This window comes from Balaenoptera physalus, assembly GCF_965194825.1.
Source record: "Balaenoptera physalus genome assembly, chromosome: 17".
NCBI classification, from domain to species: domain Eukaryota; kingdom Metazoa; phylum Chordata; class Mammalia; order Artiodactyla; family Balaenopteridae; genus Balaenoptera; species Balaenoptera physalus.
In genome coordinates this window covers 57,520,899-57,546,360 of record NC_138895.1, presented here as the reverse complement: position 1 = coordinate 57,546,360, position 25,462 = coordinate 57,520,899, and the positions used below count along the sequence as shown (strand labels likewise).

The window sequence follows — 25,462 nt, the reverse complement described above, 5'->3', positions numbered from 1 at the left end:
CTAAATAACTTGACTCTACCCTTAATATTGGGATTGTATTGAGTCAGTTTGGTTGAGGCAGGAAGATGGCCTTATTGAATAAATAGAATTCTAGTCATAATATCTTTACTCTGTAACTCTTCAAACGATAGCAGCAGCATCTGAAAGTGGGTCTACATTTACATCAGTGTGCAAAAATTATTGTGCCTTCCTTAAATGCTACCAAGAGTTTCACAATGGTCATTAAAAATTATTTGAGAAAATTCATACCATCACAGCCTAGAAATTTCTGTCTTTTGGCTGAGTTTAATAGGACCATGAGTTTTCTTTTGGTGCCTCAGTTTTCATGATTTAAAAAAAAAAGTTGCAGAGTGCATGGATAATTTTCTATTTTAAAGCATGTTTAGAAGGGGACAACAAGCCTGATATGACTTAACAACCTCTTTTGATTAATTATTCTGAGGACATGGGTGGAGTTGGGGAGGAGCCAGCAACAGAAGTTGTTATTCATTAGCTTAAGAGCCACAGCGAATAACAGCAGTTTTCCACCTGTGTGAATTTTGGGTCTGCATTGGATTTTTGAGTGGCTGGCACAGACTTCTTGAGATGGGAGAGCTCCCCTGAGGAATAAAAAGATATTCTGCGTGACGCTGAGGTGTGAAGAGTAGCACTGATAGAAAAAAGCGTTATTATGTGGAGCCTCTCTGGTTTTTGCCTTTAGCATCTCAAGAGTCTTGGTGAGGCACAGGAAGCTGGTACGCTTGCATTTGAACAAGAAGGGTCAAGCACCCTCGATCGCGCGGATCTCTGTTTATTAAGGGTGTCTGCACCTCATGATACCCTCTTTCTCTGAGATAAAGTCAAGAGCAAAGTTAAAGTAAAGGACTGTGTGCAAAACGGAGTGTGTTGCTTTTGTCCCAAGGCTAATTGCTTTTACATGTGTTTCCAAAATCCTCTAAAGTGGACAAATATCATATGATATCACTTATATGTGGAATCTTAAAAAAAAAGGGTACAAATGAACTTATTTACAAAACAGAAGTAGAGTCACAGATGTAGAAAACCAACTTATGGTTACCAGGCAATAAGGGGTGGCGGGGTGAGGGATAAATTGGGATTGACATATACATACTACTATATATAAAATAGATAACTAGTAAGAACCTGCTGTATAGCACAAGGAACTCTACTCAGTACTCTGTAATGACCTATATGGGAAAAGAATCTAAAAAAAAGAAGAGTGAATATATGTATATGTATAATTGATTCATTTTGCTGTACACCTGAAACTAACACAACATTGTAAATCAACTATACTTCAATAAAAATTAAAAAAAAAAAAAAGTGGAAAGAGCCAAGATGTTTGAGGGGAAGGAAAAACAGACTGAACACTAGGCATGTCAGCTGGGGATGCTGATAAAGGAGAGATCTGGCTCTAGGTTGTGAGGAAGGACTTACTGCCCATGAGCTGGTCCTATTCACGATGTTTTTGAGTAAGGGGTTTATCCAGGCACCTGGCTCCTCTCCATTTGGAGGCAGGGCTCCCCATGGCAATTTTGGCAAATGCAGAAATCCCTGCCCTGTGGCAATGCATCACATCTGATGTGATCTGGCCCTTTGTCCTAAGATCCTTGCCTCAATGAAGGGGAATGAAGTGCTAAATGTGAAATTGTACCCGTTGTGGGTGTGTCACTTGCTGCAACAGAAAAGGAAACAACCTTGAGGACAATGAAATGGCTCATCTAAATAGGGCACCACGCGTAACGACCTCTGACTGTCCAAACAAAGTGATGGATTTTCCTAATTTGCTGGAGATGTTTATTGGGAACAAGTCCCAGAGGAGGTCCACTGCAAGTACGCAAACGTCACTAAGAAATTAGATCGCCTGTAATTTACTACTGCTCCAGTTCATTTTTTCTAAACAGGAATGCGGCTGAACACTGTTACCATTCTACCTCTCATCTACTTTTCCCATTTCCCACAATGAACTGCCACGTCCCCTCCCTCTGCCATTGCCCCTTCTTTCTCAATCAATATTGTCCATCTTATCATTGAGAAAATAGAGACCAGCTTGTGAGAACTCACCACTTCCTGCCCCAGAACTTAAAACTGATCTGCAAAATAGTCATCCTCACCTCTTTTCCTTGTATCTTATTCATTTCCTCTTTCATTCACTCACTTTTCCATTTATTTATTTAACAAACATTTATTGGGTACCTCTATGTGCCAGGCACTGTGCTAGGCGCTAGGTGATGTAAATGGGTCAGTGACTTAGACACAAACCCTGCTTACAAGGAAAACAAGGATGCACCCTTTTCTCTCCAAGGCTGACTGCTTTGCCTACACTCCTTATGGTATCCCTTCTTGCATCCTCAGGAATGGTGCTCTCTCCATACTCAGTCTCACTTGTGTATCTACAAATAATTCCTCCCACTCTACCAGCTCTTTCCCATCAGGATTTATACAGGCTCAGGTTTCTTCATCTTAAGAAATAAAATACAAGTAAAACAAACATAAATACCCTGCCCTGTTTCTCACTGTCATTATTGCTCTCTCTCTCATAATCAAGTTCGTTAAGACAGCTGTTTACTCTTACTCTCTTTCCAGTCTTTTTCCCCTTAGAAATTCATTCACCAACTCCATGAGATCTGATTTATTCCCCCCTTCACTTTATGGAAACGCTACTCACAAAGGTTACCAATGCATGTTTTAGGTGCTTTTTCAGTTCTTATCTTTTCCTCTTTACTGATCACTATTGAAAGTCCCTTCCTCTGGCTTTTGGGACTCTACTTCTCCTGTTCTTCCTCCTTCCTCTTTGGCAATTTCTTCTGTTTATTTCATAGGCTGTTCATCCCAGTCTCCCTACAATTCTAGCTACTCCAGGGTTCCCGTTCCATTCCACAAAATTTCTTCCTGTAATTATACTTAATCCGGAGTCTTCCACAAACCTGATTTGTTCTCAGATCTATATCTCCAGGCCAGATGTTTCTTCTGGGCTCTAGTTCTATATTTCTAACCGCACCCATGTATCCTATTGACACTTCAAATACTACGAAGGCAGAACTGAATTTAACATGCTCACCCCCACCCCCCGAAATATGTTCCTCCACCAATTGTCTTCATTTAGGCAAATTACACTATCCAATTAATAATAACGTTTATTATTTTCATGTTCCAGGTACTCATATGGGCATGAGATTCCAGAATGCAGACTCTCAACTGTCATACCACTTTTTTTCTCAATGGTGCAAGTGTTTGAGTCCTTTCTCTCCCCCTTTCTACACATCTACATATATCAAATCTATTGAATCTATTCCAGATGTATCTATTTCTTTCTATCCTCACTGCTATTTACCCCATCATGTTAGGCCTTTGCAGAATTACTCAGATTATCTCACCCATATCGTTGCAGCACTCTCCTAACTAATGCCCTTGACTTTGTTCTAATCCTTTGCCTACTGAAAACAGTGATCATCCTCAAGCATAAATGTAATTATAATACACCTTGCCTTGCAGTCTTCCAGTGACTTTTCATAGCCTTTAGAATATTGTCCAAATTCTCAATATCCTAAATTAAGACTTTATTTCCTGGTTCAGTCTCCTCTTTTGTTGCCCAGCCTTAATGAGCTACTTGCAGTTCTTTGGACTGATTGTGTTCTTTCTGGACTCCTGGTCTTCACCGGTAGAGTTTCCTTTGCATAAACCATCTTCCTTCCCTTCTTCACCTACAAAGCTTCTATTAATTTGCAAGGCTCAGTTTAGGAGTCTTCTTTTCCAGAAGGCCTTTTTGATGCCCACCTTTCCCCAAGCCATCTAGGTCAGGTAACACTAATCTGTGCTTTTTCCCGTGATAACACTTATTCCTTTATGGCTTTAATGATCAGTTTACTTTCATGTTTTTTCCTGTTAGACTGTGACCTTTTTGTGAGCAGGAACTCTGACTTGTTCATTTTTATACCCTAGTGCCTAATACAGTGCCTGACATATAGTAGGTTTTCAATTGAATCGTAAATGAGTAGGTACAAATTTGTCCTTATTTCCACTATTTTCCCATTCCATATAAGAATGCACTGTAATAATTGAACAAGGCCATCTTTAATTCCAGGATCATACCTCCACTGTGCACTACAGTTGGTTTATACAAAAGTAGTGACTCGATTGCTCTTAACTTATTCAGAGACTTGTCTAATTGATTTGTAAAGAAATTCCTGGTGGTCCATTCTAGCGCTTTGCAATATCTAGTCAAATATTTCTCCTGTAAATTCACCCTGAATCTGAGCTTCTTTCTATCTTTCCCAGTAGAACAGAAACTATCTCAGTGCACACTTCTCTCTCACTCTTCCCACCCAGATTTTTCTATATGCATAATATTTCAAACGTCTGCCAAGTAGAATCACTCACAGAGCTGAACTCTTGTCAGAGGAAACATGGCAGGGTGTCAATCCTGCACATGGGGTCACTTGACTTTAAAAATGATCGTTGAAAAGTCATGGGGTGCTCTGCATTAACTCTGTCTCTTTCCTCTCTCATTCTCATGATCATGCCACCTCTCTCACTGAGTCACTTCCTTATTTTCAAAGCTAAGAGCTGCTGCCTGCGGAAAGTATGCTGAGTTCTCCCATAGTCATAAATCCACATAAGACTCAAACAACAAAGGCACGGGATGGAGAGGCAGAGGATGCTTTACTTATTTGCAGCTACTATAAAATTATGTTCAGGCAATCTATCCAAGAGAGATAGCTTTTGGCTAAAAGTGTTGTTTATAAAATGTTGCAATATTTTCTTTTCCAAAATAATATTATCTATTTTTATTTCAACTAAATATGGATGTCAGGTGTTTTACATTATTCATCCTATTCATGTGCACATGTATTTAGCCTTGTTTAATTTTCAGAGCTAATTTAATTTTTAGTTTATTCAAGTGCTTTTCAGTTGCCTCCCATGCAGCTCTAAAGAGCTGTGTTTGACTCTAGTGGCAAGGACACAATGTCCCAGTTTTAGATAAATCCACTTATTCATTTAACTGAACCTTCTTGCTCTCCTTGGCTCATTCTTCTTTCTTTACTTTCCCTCCTAACTGGAATCATCCACTACAGCTATGCCTTTGACACTCTGGCTGTTCCAAGAGGGGGAAATTGTGTGGTGTTTTTTTTCTTAATCTGTAGCAAAGAATCCAGTCATCTTCTAGCCTCCTAAATGCATACATTCCTCCAGAACTAGGTTTTTGTCAGTCTGTCCTTCCATTTTAAAAAACTCAACTCTAGCCAGAGTCCGGATCAGGATGGTGGAGTAGGAGGGTCTTGAGCTCACCTCCTCCCAGGGACACACCCAGACTACAACTATATATAGAACAACCATCTCTGAGAACAACCTGAAGACTAGCAGGGCAGCTTTTCTACAACTAAGGATATAAAGAAAGGCCACATCGAGATGGGTAGGAGGGGCAGAGATGTGGTACAGTCAGAACCCACAACCCAATTCAGTGATCCACACGTAGGAGGGATATCACGACCATGGAATTCCCCTCTGAGGAGCTAGGGGTCTGAGCCTTACATTGGGCTCCTCAGCCCAGGGGTCCTGCACTGGGAAGATGAGCCCCCATAACATCTGGCTTTGAAATCCAGAGGGGCTTATGGCCAGGAGAGCTGGAGGGCTGTGGAAAACTGAGATTTCACTCTTAAAGGGCTTGCACATAAACTCGTTCCCTCTGAATCCCAGCACAGAGGCAGCAGCTTGAAAAGAACCTGGGTCATATACAAAGGAGAATCATTGACTAACACAAAGGCAGGTACCAGAGGCACAGGTATCTGGCAGCACTTTCTCTGGGGACGAAAGCACTGGTGGGTGCCAATTTTCTTTTACTTTCCTTTCACCTAGCTGGCCCAGTGCTGGCAAGTGCCATTTCTGTCACACTCCATCAACCTAGCTAAAACCGTGCACCCCACCCCGGTGTTCTCTGGGACCCACCTCACTCAACCCACCTGCCCTGGCTGGCCCCTCTGAAGTGGCTCTTGTCCTCCCCAACCTGTTAGGCTATTCTAGCTGGCACAGTGCCCCTTCAAAGTGGCTTCAGCTACAGGAAGCCAGCCCCACATATCGATGTATCAGCAGCAATCGAGGTTGGACCTCCCAGCCAGCTGCACTGGGGGCCAGCCCTCATAACAGCATGCCTGCAGCAGTTGCAGACAGGTTTTGTAGACAGCTGGCCAGGGACCAGCCCTATCCACCAGGGAGTCTGCAGCAGTTGTGGCTAAGCCACACAGCTAGCTGGCCTGGGAACCAACTCTGTCCACCAAGAGGTCCGCAGCTATCATGGCTCGATCACAGTAGGAGGACATGCACATCCCACACAGGGGATACCTCTGGAGCACCTGCCTCTTTTGAATAAGTGAGATTGTACCATTGAGCCCCACAGAACACCTTCTACATAAGGCCATCCTTTCAAGACTGGGAGACATAGCTGATATATATAATATACAGAAACAAACGCAGAAAGTAAGGCAAAATGAGGAGACAAAGAAATACCTTCCAAATGAAAGAATAAGACAAAACCTCAGAAAAAGAACTAAATGAAACAGAGATGAGGAATTTACCAGACAAAGAGTTCAAAGTAATAGTGTTGTAAAGATGATTACAGCACTCAGGAGTAGAATGGATGAACTCAGTGAGAACTTCAACAAAGAGGTAGAAACTATAAAAAAAAGAACCAATCAGTATTTTTTAGTAACTGAACTAAAAAATACACGAGAGGGAATAAAAAGCTATTTAGAGGATGCAGAAGAATGGATCAGCGTTCTGAAAGACAGGGTAATGGAAATCACCCAATTACAACAGCAAAAAGAAAAAAGAATAATTTAAAAAGTGAGGATAGTTTAGAGACCTTTGGAACAACATCAAGTGTCCTAACATTCACATTATAGGGGTCCCAGAAGGAGAAAAGAGAGAGAAAAAAACAGAAACCTACTGGAAGAAATTATGGCTGAAAATTCCCTAACCTGGTAAAGGAAACAGGCAATCAAGTCCAGGAGGCAGAGACGCCCAAATGAGATGAATTGAAAGAGAACCACACCAAGACACATTATAATTAAATTATCAAAAGTTAAAGAAAGAATCTTAAAATCAGCAAGAGAAAAAAATTAGTTATGTACAAGGGAATCCCCATAAATCTATCAGCTAAATTTTCAGAAGAAATTTTATAGGCCAGAAGGGATTGGCATGATGTATTCAAAGTAATGAAAGAAAGAAAAACTTATAACCAAGAATCCACCCTGCAAGGTTACAATTCAGAACTGAAAGAGAGATAAATAGTTTCCCAGAGAAGCAAAAGTTAAAGGAGTTCATCACTACTAAACCAGTCTTACAAGAAATGTTAAAGAACTTCTTTAAACAGAAAAGAAAACGCCATAACAAGAAACAAAAAAATTATAAAAGACAAAATTTCACTAGCTAAAGCAAGCATACAATAAATGTAGTGGATCAACTATCTATAAAGCTAGCATGAAGACTGAAAGACAAAAGTAGTAAAAATCATCTATACCTAAAATAATAGTTAAGCAACAAACCGAATAAAAATATGTAAAATACAATGTAAAAAACATACAATGTGGGGTAGGGGGAGTAGCAAACTGAATTCAACAGTACATTAAAAGGATCATATACCATGATTAAGAGGGATTTATTATTATAGGGATGCAAGGATGATGGTTCAATATCCAAAAATCAATCAAAATGATATACTATATAAGCAAATTGAAGAATAAAAATCATATAATCATCTTGATAAATGCAGAAAAAGCATTTAACAAAATTCAACATTCATTCATGCTAAAAGCTCTCAACAAAGTGGATATAGAGAGAATATAACTCAACATAATAAAGGCCATATATGACAAACCCACAGTTAACATTATGGTAAAAATCTGAAAACTTTCCTCTAAGATCGAGAACAAGACAGGGATGTCCTCTATCAATAACCACTTTTATTCAACACAGTATTAGAATTCCTAGGCACAGCTGTCAGACAAGAAAAGAGATAAAAGGCATCAAATTAGAAAGAAAGAATTAAAACTGCTGCTGTTTTCAGATTATATGGTACTATATATAGAAAATTCTAAGGACTTTACCCCAAAACCATTAGAACTAATAAATGAATTCCGTAAAGTTGCAGGATATAAAATCAATACAGAAATCTGTTGCATTTCTATACACTAATAACAAACTATCAGAAAGAGAAATTAAGAAAACACCCCACTTACAATTGCATCAAAAAGAATAAATTACTTATGAATAAATTCAACCAAGAAGATGAAAGACCTCTACTCTGAAAACTATAAGACACTGATGAAAGAAAATGAAGATGACACAAACTAATGGAAAGATATATAGTGCTCATGGATTGGAATAATTAATATTGATAAAATGTACAAAGCAAGCTACAGATTAAATGCAATTCCTATCAAAACATCAGTGGCATTTTTCACAGAACTAAAGCAAATAATCCTAAAATTTGTATGGAACCACAGCAGAATGCAAATAGCCAAAGCAATCTTAAGAAACAAAAAGAAAGCTAGAGGTATCACACTCCCTGATTTCAAACTATACTACAAATCTATAGTAATCAAGACTGTATAGTACTGGCACAAAAACAGACACGTAGACCAGTGGAACAAAATAGAGAGCCCAGAAATGCACCCACACTTATGTGGTCAATTAATCTACGACAAAAGAGGCAAGAATAAACAGTGGAGAAAAGAAGGCCCCTTCAATAAATGGTATTGGGAAAACCAGACAGCTACATTCAAAAGAATGAAACTGGACCATTTTCTTACACCACATATAAAAATAAACTCAAAGTAGATTAAAAATTTAAATGTAAGACCTGAAACCATAAAACTTCTAGAAGAAAACATAGGCAGTACACTCTGACATCAGTCTTAGCAATACTTTTTTAGATCTGTTTCCTTAGGCAAGGGCAACAACGACAAAACTAGACAAATGGGACTACGTCAAACTAAAAAGCTTTTGCGTAGTGAGGGAAACCATCAACAAGAAGAAAAGGCTGAGTACTGAATGGGAGAAGATATTTGCAAATGACATATCTGATAAGGGGTTAATATCCAAAATATACAAAGAACTCATACAACTCAACATCAAGAAAACAGAACAACCTGATTAAAAAATGGACAGAGAAGCTGAATAGACATTTTTCAAGGAAGACACAAAGATGGCCAACAGGCACATGAAAAGAAGCTCAACAGCACTGATATGAGGGAAATGCAAATCAAAACCACATTGAGATATCACCTCATACCTGTCACAATGGCTATTATCAAAAAGACAACAAATAACAAGTGTTGGCAGGGATGTGGAGAAAAAGGAACACTGGTGCACTGTTGGTGGGATTATAAATTAGTGCGGCCAGCTTAGAAGACAGTATGGTGGGTCCTCAAAAAATTAAAAATAGAATTACTGTACGATCCAGCAATTCCACTTCTGGTTCTGGGTATTTATCTGAAGAAAACAAAAACACTAATTCCAAAAGATATATGCACCCCTATGTTCACTGAAGCATTATTTATAATAGCCAAGATATGGAAACATAAATATCCATCCACAGATTAATGGATAAAGAGGATGTGAGATATATATATATATATATAAAATGTATCTATTATATATAATAGAATATTACTCAGCCTTAAAAAAGAAAGATGTCTTGCCTTTGCAACACATGGATGGACCTAGAGGGTATTATGCTAAGTGAAATAAGTGGGACAGAGAAAGACAAATACTATATGACTTCATTTATACAGGCATACCTCAGAGCTATCGTGGGCTTGGTTCTAGACCATGGCAATAAAGGGAATATCACAATAAAGCGAGTTACATGTATTTTTTGGTTTCCCAGGGCATATAAAATTTGTTTACACTATACTGTAGTCTATTAAGTGTGCAATAGCATTTTGTCTAAAAGAAACCAATATACATATCTTAATTAATTCTTTACTGCTAAAAAATGCTAACCATCATCCAACAACCCAGGGTTGCCACAAAATTTCAATTTGAAAAAATTGCAATACCTGTGAAGTGCAAAAAGTGAAGTATGCTTATGTGTGAAATCTAAAAAGCAAAACAAACAAACAAAATAAAACAGAAACAGACTCATAGATACAGAGAACAAACTGGTGGTTAGCAAAGGGTAGGGTGGTGGGGTGTTGGGTGAAATAAGTAAAGAGGATTAAGAGGTATAAATTTCCAGTTATAAAATAAATAAGTTACAGGGATGTAATGTACAGCATAGGAAATATAGTCTGTAATATTGTAATAACTTTGTATGGTGACTGATGGTTACTAGACTTATAGTGGTAATCAATTAATAATGTATATAAACGTTGAATAACTACGTTGTACACCTGAAATGAATACAATATTGTATGTCAACTGTAGTTCAATAAAAAGGATAAATAAATAAATAAATAAATTCAACCCTAGTCATACCTTCTTTCCATTATTCTATTGGTTCATAAATGCACATATCTGATTCTGATTACTCACAGTCTATATTTTTCCAAATCCTAAATACTTACAATGTAAAATTTCCATATCCTCATTTAAGCTAAAGATTTCTGACAGTGTTTTTAACATCTTTTCCCTTAACATTTCTTTCAACAATTTTACCATTTTTGGTCTCCTGAAAAAATCTTTGGAGTCATATTTGATCCTTCTACCTTTACATCCAGTCTTTACTAGTTTAGTCATTTATCAGTATGTCCCTAGGCACCATGACAGGCACTGTGGACACAAAAATGAATGGGATAATATTTCTGCCATTGTGGGATACACAATCTGGTGGGAGAGACATTTGAACAAATTACTACAGCAATGCGGTGCGCGCAGGCCCTCATTTGACCCTCTCATAGATCACGACTCAGAGCAGGCTTTCTTTTTCTCCACTGGCAGGGATTGGTGTTTGTCCCTTCCACTTGTAGCATTTTGTTCTTGCATCTGTATGGAATGCCTGTGGCAGGGGGAGTATGCACACTGGCTTGGAGGCAGGAAAGAGTGTGGCCAGATAAGGAAACTGCTTGTAGAATGGTATTTTGGGGACAGAAAGGGGATGAGGTTGAGAAAGTAGGTGGGGAGCAGAACATAAATGTCCCAGTGTGCTATGACCTTGGATTTAAACCTACAGGAAAAAAAGGATATTGGAAGACTTCAGGCAGCATGATGATGTTATCAAGTTTGCATTTTAGATGATTCTAGCAGCACCCTGGGGGATGAATTGGAAGAGGGCAACTAAGAGGCAGGGAAATTGGTTAGGATGCTTATGCACCAGTTTGGCGAGGCAGAGAGACCAGCCTCCTGGTCTACAGTGCAGGGAGGACATGATGAGACTGGAATTAAGGAAGTAGCATTAGAGAGGAGAGGTTGGATGTTGGGGGTGGATTTCAGAGGGAAAAAATCCAGGTGTGACAACTTGAGGAGAGTAGAAAGTTTTGAAATAGGCATGAAAAGAGGGAACCGGTGATGGTCCTGTAAACGGATCAGCAGGGGTTAGCGAGGGCCCATTGTAAGGGAAACTCCAGGGCTGGGATAGCTGTGCCGTATAGAAGGTGATTTCCCTGGTGCTGCTCACCAGCCTGATGACGGGCTTGGGGAGGCAGGTGGTGGTCCTGTGCTTGGTTTTCTGGTCTCACTGTTCCAGCCCCAGTCTGCATGTCCTCTAAATTTATTTCCCATAAACTTTTGGCCCACATCTGACTACTCTCATTACTATTCCTCAGACAGAAAATGCTTTTTAAAATTCTGCGCTTTTTTCTCCTGTTGATAATACTGTCATATCCTTCCCATCTCCCTCCTTTATCTGGAATGACCTCTTTCCTCTCAGTCTCTTTAACCCGGCCGAAACATCCAACTCCAGGAAACTTACTTTAGCCCTCATCAGTCTCACCTTTATTTGATTTTCTCTTGCCCTACAGTTGAAATGGAGCAGGTGTGCTGGGTCAAAATCCTGGCTTTGCTACAACCAGCAGGTCACTTTGCATTCATTTGCCTCCAAATTCTCTTCTACAGTTAGTTCCTACTTCTCAGGATTGTTGTGAAGATATATTGAGTTAGTTCATATAAACTTAATGTGCTTAATGTATTTCTCTCTGGGCACGTAGCAGAGCTCAAGAAATATTAATTTGATTTTATGAATATGCTGTTAGATCAGTCTGGAAGATCAACCTCTATTATAACCTCTAAACTTTGTCGTTTGGAGGAATTACCAGTCTGTATTTTTTTGCTATTTCATGAATAAGGCGGGGTAAATAATATTTTAACTATAGCATATAATTTAAATATAGTAAATAAGCATTTTTAAATGCTTACTATGTACTAAGCATTTCCTCACAGCAACCCTATGAGTGGGTATCATTAGTATCCCATGTTACATTTGAACAAACAAGTATTAAGAAGTAAAATAACGTATCCAAAGTTACAGAGATAGGAAGTAGAATTGAACTTACATTTTTCTGACTCTAGAGCTCATGCTAGACTCTGCCTTCAGGTAGATGTCCAATGTACGGGACCCCTGGCTCTAACTGCAGCCTGAGCTGGGAACTTGAGCTTTTCAGAGAGGTGGGAGGTATCAAGAGTGGGGAGGGCTTTACAGGTGGGAAAAATTACATGAGCAAGGTTGCAAAATCAAATGAGCTTATTATACATGGGAGAATCTGGCGAGACATACCCACGTCTATGAGGAAGGAGTAAATACAGTTAAGACTGTTCTTCCTCTTGTATTCTGCTCCATGCTTGCTACCACCACTGCCCGTCTAAGTCACTCCGGTTGAGAATCTGGGACTCACTTTAGGAACTCCTCTCTTTTTCATTTGCCAAATTAGTAGTTAAATCCCACTCATTTAACTCTTGTGTATCCTTCCTAGACTTGTCTACTGTTACGTCCTAATTCAAGTCTTCTTTGCTTTTTGCTCGGATTGCAAAAGCCTCATTTCTGTTTCCCTGTTTATGGGCTGGCTTCATTGTAAAATTTTATGAGTGAAGTTCCCGAAAGTCAAATCCAGTTTGCCACTGCCCTTATTAGAGTCCTTCAGTGGTTCCCTGGTGCCTTAGAACCAGATTTAGTTGCTTTCAGTGGCACACAGGGACTTCCAAGGTCTTACCCTGGGCTCTGCTTGGCTACGTAAATTCTGCTGGTTTCATGTTGGCCTGGCAAACGCCTACTCGTTTTTCTAAAGTGAAGTGACTCTTCTCTGTTGAGGGCCTGCTCTCCAGCCTTATGTATGGTGTTCACTCATTCCTTGTTGCCTCTTCTGCACACTGTACAGCCTAACTTTGTATTTTCCAACTGTTTTTTTTAACTTTAAAAAAAATTATAGTTGATGTACAATGTTATATAAGTTACAGGTGTACGATATAGTGATTCACAATTTATAAAGGTTATACTCTATTTATAGTTATTATGAAATATTGTCTATATTCCCTGTGCTGTACAATATATCTTTGTAGATTATTTTATACATAATAATTTGTACCTCTTAATCCCCTAACCCTAACTTTCCCCACTTCCTTTTCCTCCCCCCCACTGGTAGCCACTAGATTGTTCTCTATATCTGTGAGTCTATTTCTTTTTTGTTATATTCACTAATTTGTTTTACTTTTTAGATTCCATATATGACTGATATCATACAGTATTTATCTTTCTCTGTCTGACTTATATCACTTAGCATAATACCCTCCAAGTCCATCCATGTTGCTGCAAATTGCAAGATTTCATTCTTTTTTTATGGCTGAGTAATATTCCATTGTATATATGTACCATATCTTCTTTATCCATTCAACTGTTGATGGATGCTTAGGTTGCTTCCATATCTTGGCAATTGTAAACAATGCTGCTATGAACATTGAGGTGCATGTATCTTTTCAAATTAGTGTTTTTGTTTTTTCACACCTGTCAGAACGTCTATCATCAAAAAGACCACAAATAACAAATGTTGGTCAGGATGTAGAGAAAAGGAGACCCTTGTGCACTGCTGGTGGGAATGTAAGTTGCTGCAGCTACAGTGGAAAACAGTATGGAGGTTTCTCAAAAAACTAAAAATAGAGCTACCATATGACCCAGCAATTCCACTCCTGGATATATATCTGAAAAAAACAAAAATACTACCCCAACTGTTTTTGAATGGTGATCTTTTGTATTTTACAGAAAGTTCCATAAGACAGTGATTATTATTAGTTTTCTGGAGTAATGCCTGACATGAAATTGGTGCTCAATAATTGTTTATTAAATTAAAGAAACAATGGATGAACAAAGCCAGAAAAATGATGAAAAGGTCAGATTTTAGAGGGCTTTGAAAGCCAGTCAGAGGAGATTGGGGATATTTCTTTTTGAAAGAAGATGATGTGTGCAAATTGTTTTAGGAAAATTAGCCACATAGGAGCGCTCGGATAGATTTATTCTCATCTTAATACTTCTGCTCACACTGTTTCCTTCCCTAAGTTGCCATCCCTCTGCATCTCTGTGCATTCGGTCCAATGTAGCTCTCTCATTGGGGAGGATATTTGAAAGGCTCTTTGGAAAGCCAACAGGATTCTGTATAAAAAGTAAATTATGATTTGAGTCTGCCATGTTTCTAAGTCAGTCTGTTCTGTCTGGAAGGGGAAAATCTTGCTCAAAAGTCTTATCTAGTAACAAACTCACTATCATACTAGCTGGTTGCTAGTTTTTCTGTTTTGGAATTCAAAAGACATTCAATAAAAGACAATAAATTTTAATTAAAATCAGTGAAGGATATGGAATAAATAATAATTTTTTAGGGAGCAAAATAGAGTGTTGGAATTGACTTAGCTCCAAAGTATACATGTATGTACTCTTTTACACTTTCATTTATTATGTATGATACACACACACAGAGAAGTGTACTGATCAGTATTTAACAATTGGCTCTCCACAAAAAAAGGGAGGGGCCCTGAAATGTCATATTTGCTGATTTCTGCAGTGTTAGTACTCCAACCATGACCAATTTTAAGCAACTAGTGTGATGTCACTGAACATAGATTTGGGAAGAAATGCTAGCCACCTGCTGTATTGCAAAGCCTGTATTCTTTGGCTGCAACACACGACTATCTATAAACTCTTTTGGGAGCCTGTGACATGCCAAATTCAGTGCTGAGGGCACTGGGGATACGGGCCCTACTCTTACGGATGTTAGTGGCAATGGGAAGACCAACAGGTAACAATTATGATACATAAGAATTACTAAACCAGAAGTATATGCAATGTACTGTGGAAACATAGGTAGAATACCTAACACACATGGTTATAGCTAGGCATTCAGTTACATAGATCTGCCTGAGACATTCAGGGAAGGCTTGATGGGATGCATGGGGGGCACCATTTGATCTGAGACTTGGATGATAATTGAGAGTTTGCCAGATGAAAGATATTCTGGCTGAGAGAACATAGCATGTTCAGAGAACTACAAATAATTCAGTATCACCAGAGCATAAAGTCTGAGTTAGGAAAGCCATAAGTGATGAAGCTAAAATCATATAAAGGAGCCAGGATCTTACTTGTTATGCTAAGATGTTTAAACTCTGGGCCTCTGGGAACCTTAAAGCATTTTAATAACATATTTGTTTGTTAGAGAAACCCCCTAGTGAGAAATGTGCAGAATGATTTGGGGGGACAGTGGAATGGGAGTCAGAGAGGCTTGGTGAGGTGTGTCCTGAAATAGAGCAGGTGAGAAATGGTGAACTAGGACAATGGTAGTGTGACGGAGTAGGTCAAATAATGAGTTGTCAGCTAGAATCACTAGCACTTGACTATTACTTGGATTTGGGGTGAGTATATAGGACAGAAAATAACTTAGAAGGACTCCTAGATTTGTGGCTTGGGAATCTAAAATAGGAAAGAACAAAAGAGGTAGCAGTTTACGAAGAAAAAACAATGGATTTAGTTTTAGACATATTGGATTTGATGTAATTACATGATGTCCAAAACTCAATTAGGCGTAGGGGTCAGGCGATGTCTTTGCTAGAGCTGTGTACTAGACTCTCATAGTTGGGAGTTGTAATCATGGGTGTGGGTGTAAGTAGGTAGAGTGACAAAGGTCAGGGCTGGGGAGGAGAGATGGGAGTTAGATATAGAGGACCACAATCTGGTTCAGGCTTCCCTCAGTAGACAGTTCACTTTCATTGCCCCACTTCCGTGATACTAGACTATTCTCTCCTTGAACGTGCCCAGTCCTCCCCTATGTACTCCTCTCTTTCTGTTGAACTTTCTTCCTTTTCTCTCTGTCTCCTTATTGCCGCTTTTAGACATTCCGCCCATCTTTACAGGCCCAGATCAATGCCATGTTCTCCATAGAGCTTTCCTGCATTCTCCGCCATTTTGCTTTTCCCCTCATTGAGGCTTCATCCTCTGTTGTAGAACATAATGGTCTGCTCAGGATTATTTGTGTACATGGCCAATAGTGAGCTCCTTGAAGATGAAGAGTGTGTCTTTATATCCCAGTGGCCCCCCCCACCTAGGAGAGCGCTAGGTGCTTTTAGGGCTGTGAGTGAATGTTTCATTAAGTTGAGGAGGATAGTGAAAATAAAGTGACCTACTGCAAAAATCTGCTTGATGTTTATCTAGCTCTAGCTTTATACCTTTCACCCTTCCCCCAACTCATAAAAAAAGTAAAGGAGACTAAGAACATGGTTACAGCCCAGACTTAATCTGTCTGGAACTTGGAATATCTGCAGTTTGAAGAATTCACAAGAGGCTATGTAAATATACTTTGTCATTTTCAAGGTTAGCTGAATTTAAGGTGTTTTTTGGTATGTGGTAAAATCAAGAATTCTGTACGAGTGCAGGTTTTTCCTTTTTGTAGGCATACAGGAAAATTTATATTTCTTTACTGGTGAAATTATGTCTCAAAGCTGCAAGCATAAAATTGGGAATACACAATGTGCGTTCATCTAACCAAAGGACACAAAACATGTAACTGCAGGGCACTTTCACTGAGGCAATTTATGGCATATGTAGTTTTTCCTTATATAGGATGTGAATTGGAAAATGGAAAACTTTTCTTTAATAATAAAATAAGATTGCACACTTAGATAACTGTGTGCTAAGTTACAAAAATTGCACTTTTTTCCCATCTAAGAGATCTTTATACTATTAAGGATGTAGTTGAACCCAGAAAACTGGAACAAATAAAACAATTAAAAATGAAAGGTGGATCTGTGAAAACAGTACAAAAACAGTCCCAGTAAACTTGAGGAACCTTTGATTTAGGCCTAATGCTGGAGAGTTTAGTATCATGAATACACCCTTTTTTGTTGTTTTTTGCTGCACCCGCGGCATGTGGGATCTTAGTTTCCCGACCAGCGATCGAACCCGTGCCCCCTCAGTGGAAGCACAGATTCTTAACCACTGGACTGCCAGGGAAGTCCCAATATGCCTTTTAAGGTTAATTGTTGATTAAGCTACCCACACGACTTAAGGGACTTTATGTTTCCAAATGTCAGCCCTACTGCCACCATTATGCCTGCTTTCCTTTGTTTCTTAAGTGTCTTCCCTTGTTCAAAATTTCTTCTTTAAAAAGTAGGTAACACTTGAGGCAGGAGTTGGAGGGAGGCAGGGGGAGAAGAGAAAAGACACATTTAAGCCCTTTCTTTAACTGAATTCTTCATTTTCCATGAGCACAACCTACTCGGATTACTCAAGAGTCAGAGTCAGAGTCAGGAGGCTGCCTAGGGGAATGGAAGTCACTGAGAAGTAAAAGACTGATGGAAGGGTAGCTGATGGTACAGGAGGGAGGAGAGACAAAAAAAAACCCCAAAAAACCCCACGAATTTAGTCTGATGCATCTCATCTGATTTGAGTAACTCCATGTGGAATTGTTAGTATCATTTTATTAATGAGAAAACTGCGGCTGAGAAAAACTGACTCACAATCTTATCCATTTTCTTTTACTCTGTGCTATTCTTGAGGATATTAATTTCACATTTTGTGTAAAAACAGCATATAAAATTATATATCTGTATATTGACTATAATGATATAAAAAAGATCAAGTGAAAACATGAAAAAAAATATGACTAAATGCTAATAAATTGTGGTTTTTGAGAGATGGGGTAAAGGATGCCTTTTTTCTTATTCCTAGTTTTCTGTGTTTTCCATAATACACGACTGCTTTTCTGTCAGCAGCAATAACAGCAACAAATAAAAGGCATATATTGCTTTAAAAGGAAAGCTGCTTTTGTCTCTTGGGCTACCAACATTCCTCTAGGAAGGTAGAAGGCTTTTAAGAAATTTATGTAAACAAAGACTGTTTGGCATTTCAAAGGCTTTTTCAGCCAAACAAAATCCATAATGAAAATTTTGCCATAAACTTTTGGAGTTTCTACTTGGACTATGTTGCAGTTTCCCACCAGTTATACTGTAACAAACAAACAAAAAAGTACGTTAGTGTGACTCAACTGAAAATGAAACTGGTAGCCTGATCTATAAAATATTCTGCATACCCCTGTATCCTGTGGAAATAAAATATTTGAATTGAATGTGTTTATCCATAGTGTAGTCCTTTACCAAGATATTTCTGCGTCTCCAAAATACTGAAAGATCCAATCAATTCCTTTGAAATACGCAGTCAATGATAAAGATATTTTATCTACACAATGCTGAACACCTGAACTGACTGAACGGAGAGAGATCTTTTGGTAGTGTGTAGATAGAGCTGAAATGGGAAAAATGTGATCATTTAAACCATGTCTCCATTATCATTACAGCCAATTGTAAAGCAAAAGATTTAGTCAATCAGATAATTCTTTTGTCTACACAATTCCAAGCCATTATTCTGAATAATTTGTTTCATTGAATTTACCAAATATTTAGTTGGTTTCCTAAAACATAATTGAATCCGAATAATAGGAAGAAAAAAGATTCTGGTCTGAATTTTCTGCATAGGGGATATAAGTTAAAAGCAAACAAATGAACGAACAAAACCCCCACACTTGTCCCTTACATATAAATACTCTCTTATTTCTTCTTAAAACGTAGTTCTTTTAGGCTATGCACATTTGACTTTCATTACTTGGTTAGAAAGACATGGTCCAGACAGAATATTTATTAAAATATAAATTAAAATTTCCTGAAAGAAAAAACATGCAGAGAAAATATTAGAATAAAAGTCCTTGGGTTATAGGAGGCGGAGTTAGAACCTTTGGAAGATTTAAGAAAAGAACCGTTTCAGAAGAGGAAGAGCCAGATCAAAGGGTCACTGATTTTGGACAAAACTGACTCCCCTTCATGGCTCTCATTCCATTCACTGGGAGCACTACCGTTCTTCCAGACTCGGAACGCTGAAGCCACATTGAATTGTTCCCTCTTCATCCTTCGTATCTGATATGTTCACATCTCACCCTCTCTTTCTTTGAAAGCTCTCTCTGGTTCACACCTTACTTTACATTCTCCTGAGAGAGAGTCGTGCTACTTCATGCCTGAATTACTACCAACAACTTCCAAAGTGGTCCCTCTGCCACAAGTCTCTCAGCCTCCAACCCTGCCTGGTCCACAGCTGCGGGATTTATTGTCCCCAAACGTCACTTTCCTCATTGCTGCCGCCTGCTCACCACTCGCTTTCTTCACTGTCCCTGCACTAAGTTCAAGGCCCTTGCTCTGCCTGATGGTTGGGACCCTCCGCAGCCCTTCCCCTCATTCTCCTTCTCTCTCTCTTTCTCTCTCTCACACACACACATCAATCCAATCTTACTTTTTGCTGTTCCCCAAAGACTTCATTTTAGTCAACCAAATCACTACACACTATAAAAGTCCCCCTCCTGACCCCGTCTCCACATCCATACCATTCTCATCCCAGCCATGTCCTTTCTGTGTAAATTGCTGTCCCTCTTGACTTTTACTTTCCAAATTATCCTCATCCTTCCAGAGCCTTCTCAAATGCCACCTCTTCCATGAAGGCTTCTCTGATCCCTCTAGCCCCATAATTTCCTTTCTTTTCTCTGAACTCTCCTCCTATCTATAATCAAGACTGAATTACACGACATATTACTTCAATACACTTCTATTGATTTATATGGCATCCCTTGTTTCTCAAGGAGGGTATTATTGACATTTGTAACAGGGCACTTCATTGTGCAGGGCTGTCTAGCACATTTCAGGTCATTTGGCATCCCAGGCTCCTGATGCTAAGTGACAGGGATGTTATTGTGACAACCCCAAATGCTCTGAATACAATTCCAAATGCCCTAATTATTAAAGTTCCTTGGAGGGGCTTCCCGGGTGGCGCAGTGGTTGAGAGTCTGCCTGCCAATGCAGGGGACACGGGTTCGAGCCCTGGTCTGGGAAGATCCCACATGCCGCGGAGCAACTAGGCCCATGAGCCACAACTACTGAGACTGCGCGTCTGGAGCCTGTGCTCCGCAACCAGAGAGGCCGCGATAGTGAGAGGCCCGCGCACCGCGATGAAGAGTGGCCCCCGCTCGCCGCAACTAGAGAAAGTCCTCACACAGAAACGAAGACCCAACACACCCAAAAAAAAATAAATTAAAAAAAAAAAAAAAGTTCCTTGGAGAAGTTGCTATATCATATACACACCTGCTCAACAAATGATATTTGTTTAAATGGTGAATGCATATTTTAAAGAATAAATATTTCCCTTACAGTTGCCAACATATTAAAAAAACTCAGAATGAGGCTAATTAAACATTCAGATGAACCAACACTCTATGTTAGGTGTCTTTCATAAGGTATTTCATTAAACCCTCACACCAACCCTGGTTGTTATTTATCCTTATCCTTAAAGATGAGGAAACTGAGGCTCAGAGAGTTCTGCTTACCCAAGGCCATACATCCAAGCTTGATTAGAGCCCTGGCATTTTAAAGCCCAGGGTATTTGGAGTCAAATCTTTGGTTTTTTCTCTTACCACTCAGCCTCTGTAAGGGCAGCCTATTTGTAACATCTTTGAAATAAGAGTGTGAACATGTAACACAATTAGCAATTTAAAGCACATTATTAATGCTGATAGATGCTAATGACTATAATTGAAAGGGAAGGTATTAGACCAGACAAACAATTTTTTAGAATTTGAAACAAGGATCTAAATTAGAGTCTAATGAATGAATCTACTCCCTGACCTTCTTTGCTACAGACATTACCCCATGTTTAGTCTCTAACTGAGATGTACGTATTCTTTACTCTCTTATTGTATTCTTTACTCTCTTAATGTTTGTCTTGGCAGATGGCCAACAGATCTCTCTAAGTTTCCCTTAATCAAGTTTTGGGTGATAAATGCCCAATACAAGGCCCAGTAAATATGCCTTGTATTAGGTAGTACTGCTAGACCCAAAGCAACAGAAATCTAAGAGCTGGCAATAGTTGCTCAACTCTTCCCCAGTTGCTCAAGTCTTTTTATCACCTGGGCATCTTTAATAATAAATGTTATATAAATCAAGTATCATGGTATCATTTAAAATGTTGTATATATTTCTTTCTAGTGACAGTTCATTATTCATTTCATGCATGTCTAAAACACCTACATTTATTAGTAACTTATTTCACTATGTGCCCAATGTCCAATTATACAATTCTTCATATTTCAGCTGATCCAGAGTTTAGGAAGTGATAGTGTGGATGATTCACGTGCTTACTTTAAAAAGTACACTCAGTTTCTATCTATGCACATAGGAAGAACTATATTCCTGCAGGATTTAAAAAAAAAGAAAGAAAATTCAACCCATTTCATAGAGCCAGTATTGTTGATTTCAAGTTTTTCTTTTCAGCTCTGAGGATGTTTACCATCTATTTTTTTTTCTGTTTAACAAAGAAGGAAAAGGACCTGAATGCCAAGTTCATAGATAACTTAGAACAATTGTGTAACTATAGGTAAATGTGCATAGGATATAAAAGTATTTTATTCCTGTATTGTCTTATAAACCATATCTACTGAAACAAAGTTAAACCATTTGTTTAACTCATATAAAACCATTATTCAACTGTAACCACCTGAGCATTCAGGTGATCTGAAACATAAAAGGATTTTTAGTTTTGCTTAGCAGGAAAAACAGACATTTAAAAAAAATTCAATAATTGTTTGTAACAAATTGAGCTTGGTGTTAGCCTTTTATTAGAACATTTCCTGAGCAAAGTGCATTTTGAACTTCTACATGCTGGGACACTTTGTAGGGAGGTGGAGGAGAAAGTAATAGAATCTTTCTCCACTAAGACTAAAAAAAAAAAATAAGTCCAGTAACCCCTCTCAGTTTCATTATTCTTTTGATTCATCTTTTCTCAAACTATCTTGTCAAATATTTGTCAGACAACAGAATTCTTAAAAATATCCAGTTGCTCCCTATAGAAGCCAGAAATGGTCTAAATATTTTGATAACATTTCTCAGAGAGGCGCAAACATTTTAAAGGTGGAATTCTAGGGTTTTTGTTATATTTCCTTATATCCCAATAGCACGTGAACTTGTATCTGCTGATGTGCTATCCAAATTTTCCCATCTATTTTTAGATCTTCAGTTGTTTTAGAGATGGATTTAATATGTAAAGCAGAAGCTTACACTGTGAAACATTTGCATGATTGTATTTTAGTTTTACCATCAGCTAAGTAGGGCAAAGTTGATCCCATCTCACAGGGAACTCTCTCCCACATTTCCTCTGTGGACTTGGAGGTTCAGATTTGCTTACCTGCTTCCTTGAAGATACTGTGCTGTTGAAATATCTACTAGAGGTCTTTGAATTCAAATTCTTGTTCTGATGGGTTGAGTCATTTTTCCATGTCTTAGAGTTTTCTTTAGGATCTGAAGGAATGGGATTTAAGAAGAGGATCCTAGCTATGAATCCATAGAGGACAGTGGCCAGGATCATTGGAACAACATAAAAGACACCGAAGTCCATTAGGTAAATAGGTGAGTAGTAATTCCTGGAGATCTTGTAGCCACAGGACACCACAATAGCATCTTTATAGGTGCTAATATTGAGATCCAGCAAGAAGAACCACAGCATACAGTAAATGGATGTGAAAGCCCAGACAAAGATGATGATCTTTTTGGCTCTGGAAAATGTGCAGAGAAACTGGGCTTTGATGGGGTGACAGATTGCTATGTACCTCTCAATGGTAAATGCTGTGATTGAACAAGAGGATGCATTAATGCCCAAGTACTGGAGGTAAGTAATGCAGAGGCATCCAACGTAGCCATAAACCCAGGAACCATAGATACTGTCCGTTATGTTGGGGAGGCCTGCGGCCACCAGGACCATGAGATCAGCTACTGCTAGACTCACCAGGTAGCAGTTTGTGGGCGTCCTCATGTGCTTGGTTCTCATGACCACCAGGACTACCATGATGTTGCCCACGATGCCCAGACCGCAGATAATGAGCACAAGGAAGATGGTGACCACTTGGTATTCTAGGGCCACCACGGCTCGAGGCTGAAGCTGTGTTTGGTTCAGTTCACTTACTGTCTGGTTTTCCATCTTTAGTGGCTGGAGCTTTCTCTGAAACACTTCTCAGCACATCTTCTTCCCAGTGCCCTGCCTTTATCACAGTGGTTCTCTCCCCCTGTGAAGAGTTAAGTTCATGTTCATTCACAGCATCATCAATTCTGATCAAGTCACCGTCACTTACAGGTAATTCTCCTCTCCTTTCACCTCCCATTTTTCTGCAGTAATAGGGCTCCTATGTACTCCCCAAAACTCCTTTTGTTGCAACTCTACTGTAGGATGGAATAAGTGTTTTGACTACCTTACAATAAGAGGGACCGGTTTTTTTCTTAATGGAAAAAAATGCTCAAGAAAAGAGACACAGAAAATGCTCCTTGTTTTGAAAGAGTGCTCAATGGGGAAAAAAAAAAAAAAAGAAACAATATCTGCTACCTGAAAAATAAATACAAAGACATCTCTCAGATGCTTGGGAAAAGTACAATGGAGAAGAAAAAGATAGCAGGGGGAAAAAGCCAAGAGGCTCAATGATCAAGCTTGACAGAAAATGAGCATCTGCCTCCTTTGCTCTCAAAGGGTGAGATCCCTTTCCTACAAAATAGCAAGCCTTTGAACCTACCTCTCCCCATGCCCTCTGCCCTGCAGACCCAACAGAGAACAATTTCTTCTCTTACCTTTTCCTCTGTAGCGCTGCCTGCTTTTCCAGGTAGATGAAGCAGTATTAAGCGCGAGTTTCCAATGCTGCAGAAAACCTCGTCTACTTTGTTTGACAGGGAGACTACTTAGCAGTGCTCTGTCTTCAGAACTGCGGTTCTTCTAAACCCTTGCAGCCTTTCCAACTGATGACAGCCCATACAGCCGCAGCAGAAGCAGCAGCAGGAGCCGCAGCAGCGAGCCTGTCAAATCGTAGATCGTCCCCTAATGAGAACATGCTCGCTCGCTCTGTCTCCCCCCGCCCCCCTCCCACACACGCGCAAACACACACGCTCACTCGCAAATGCCAGTCAGTCCTCACTGATTCATAATCTTCTCCCCTCGAAGGATTTACTTTTAAATGTGCTAATGATACAGTTCTAATCTGGAAGGCTGAAATCACCAGCAAGGGGTCCAGAGGCAGCTGGTCTTATAGTTGTTTATAGTCTAAGTTCTACAGAAACTCCAGTACCTGAGGCAGCCCTGAAATATATTTACACTCCCTGTTTGATAGGACTTGAGGATGGCAAATCCTTCTCAGTCCAGACACAGCCCTTGAAGCTTGAGATATGTGTCTGAGCTGAAATCAACTTCTTCCCCTACTATGGAAACCCTTAGACTATTTCTCCGGTGAACCAGTGAAATTGACTCCCTCCTCTCATATTATATGAATGGAAAATGAGTTGAAATGGATTTTAAACCATTTCAGCTGCAATCTTCTGAGGCTTATAAAGATTATTTTTTAAAAACATGTTTGAGCTAAGAACATCAATTTAAACCTACATATGATCTGTGAACTTTGTTTTTCAACTCTGGCTCTGCGTCACTTACTAGGATCTCTCTAACTGCTCTGGACACCTCTCCCCTCTTCACCCAACTCTGGACTGCCAACCAACATGTACCACCCAGCAATGTTTTGTGTCAATTTATTTCTAGGTGGAACTCTAAACCAGGGCCACTCTGGTAACATACCTCTGAAACAAAACTTTATAAACAATCTTTTTTAGGAAAGTGTACTTCGGCTTGATTTTTATTTCTCTGAAGTACCCCATGGGCAAATCTTTATACTTTTTTAATGGAATCTCAGAAAATATGTCTTTCTTCTCCAGGCACCAGCTGAATACACCAAATGTTAATGTTTGTCCACTTTTATTTCAGACTGACAACAAATAACAGCCCTTAACTTAATGCCCTATATAGTGAACAGGTTGATTCTCTACTCTAAGAAGTTTAGATGTTCTTTTTTCTAGAAGATGTCAATGGAAGAATAGATTCGGTGTAGACAGGATCATGAAGGAATCCGAGTCATGTTCAAGGCTAGGTAACAATGGGATGAAG

General features: G+C 39.1%; 1 protein-coding gene across 1 annotated transcript in view; it reads right to left on the bottom strand.

Annotated features, from left to right (window-relative positions):
- TRHR (thyrotropin releasing hormone receptor) overlaps nucleotides 1-23,598 on the bottom strand; it is a 54,975-nt gene extending 31,377 nt beyond the window's left edge. Inside the window, exon 1 of the mRNA XM_082434326.1 lies at nucleotides 22,679-23,598. Coding sequence (XP_082290452.1) covers nucleotides 22,679-23,467 — 789 coding nt within the window. The 5' untranslated portion in view covers nucleotides 23,468-23,598. The remainder of the gene's footprint in view (nucleotides 1-22,678) is intronic.
- Nucleotides 23,599-25,462: the final 1,864 nt, after the last annotated feature.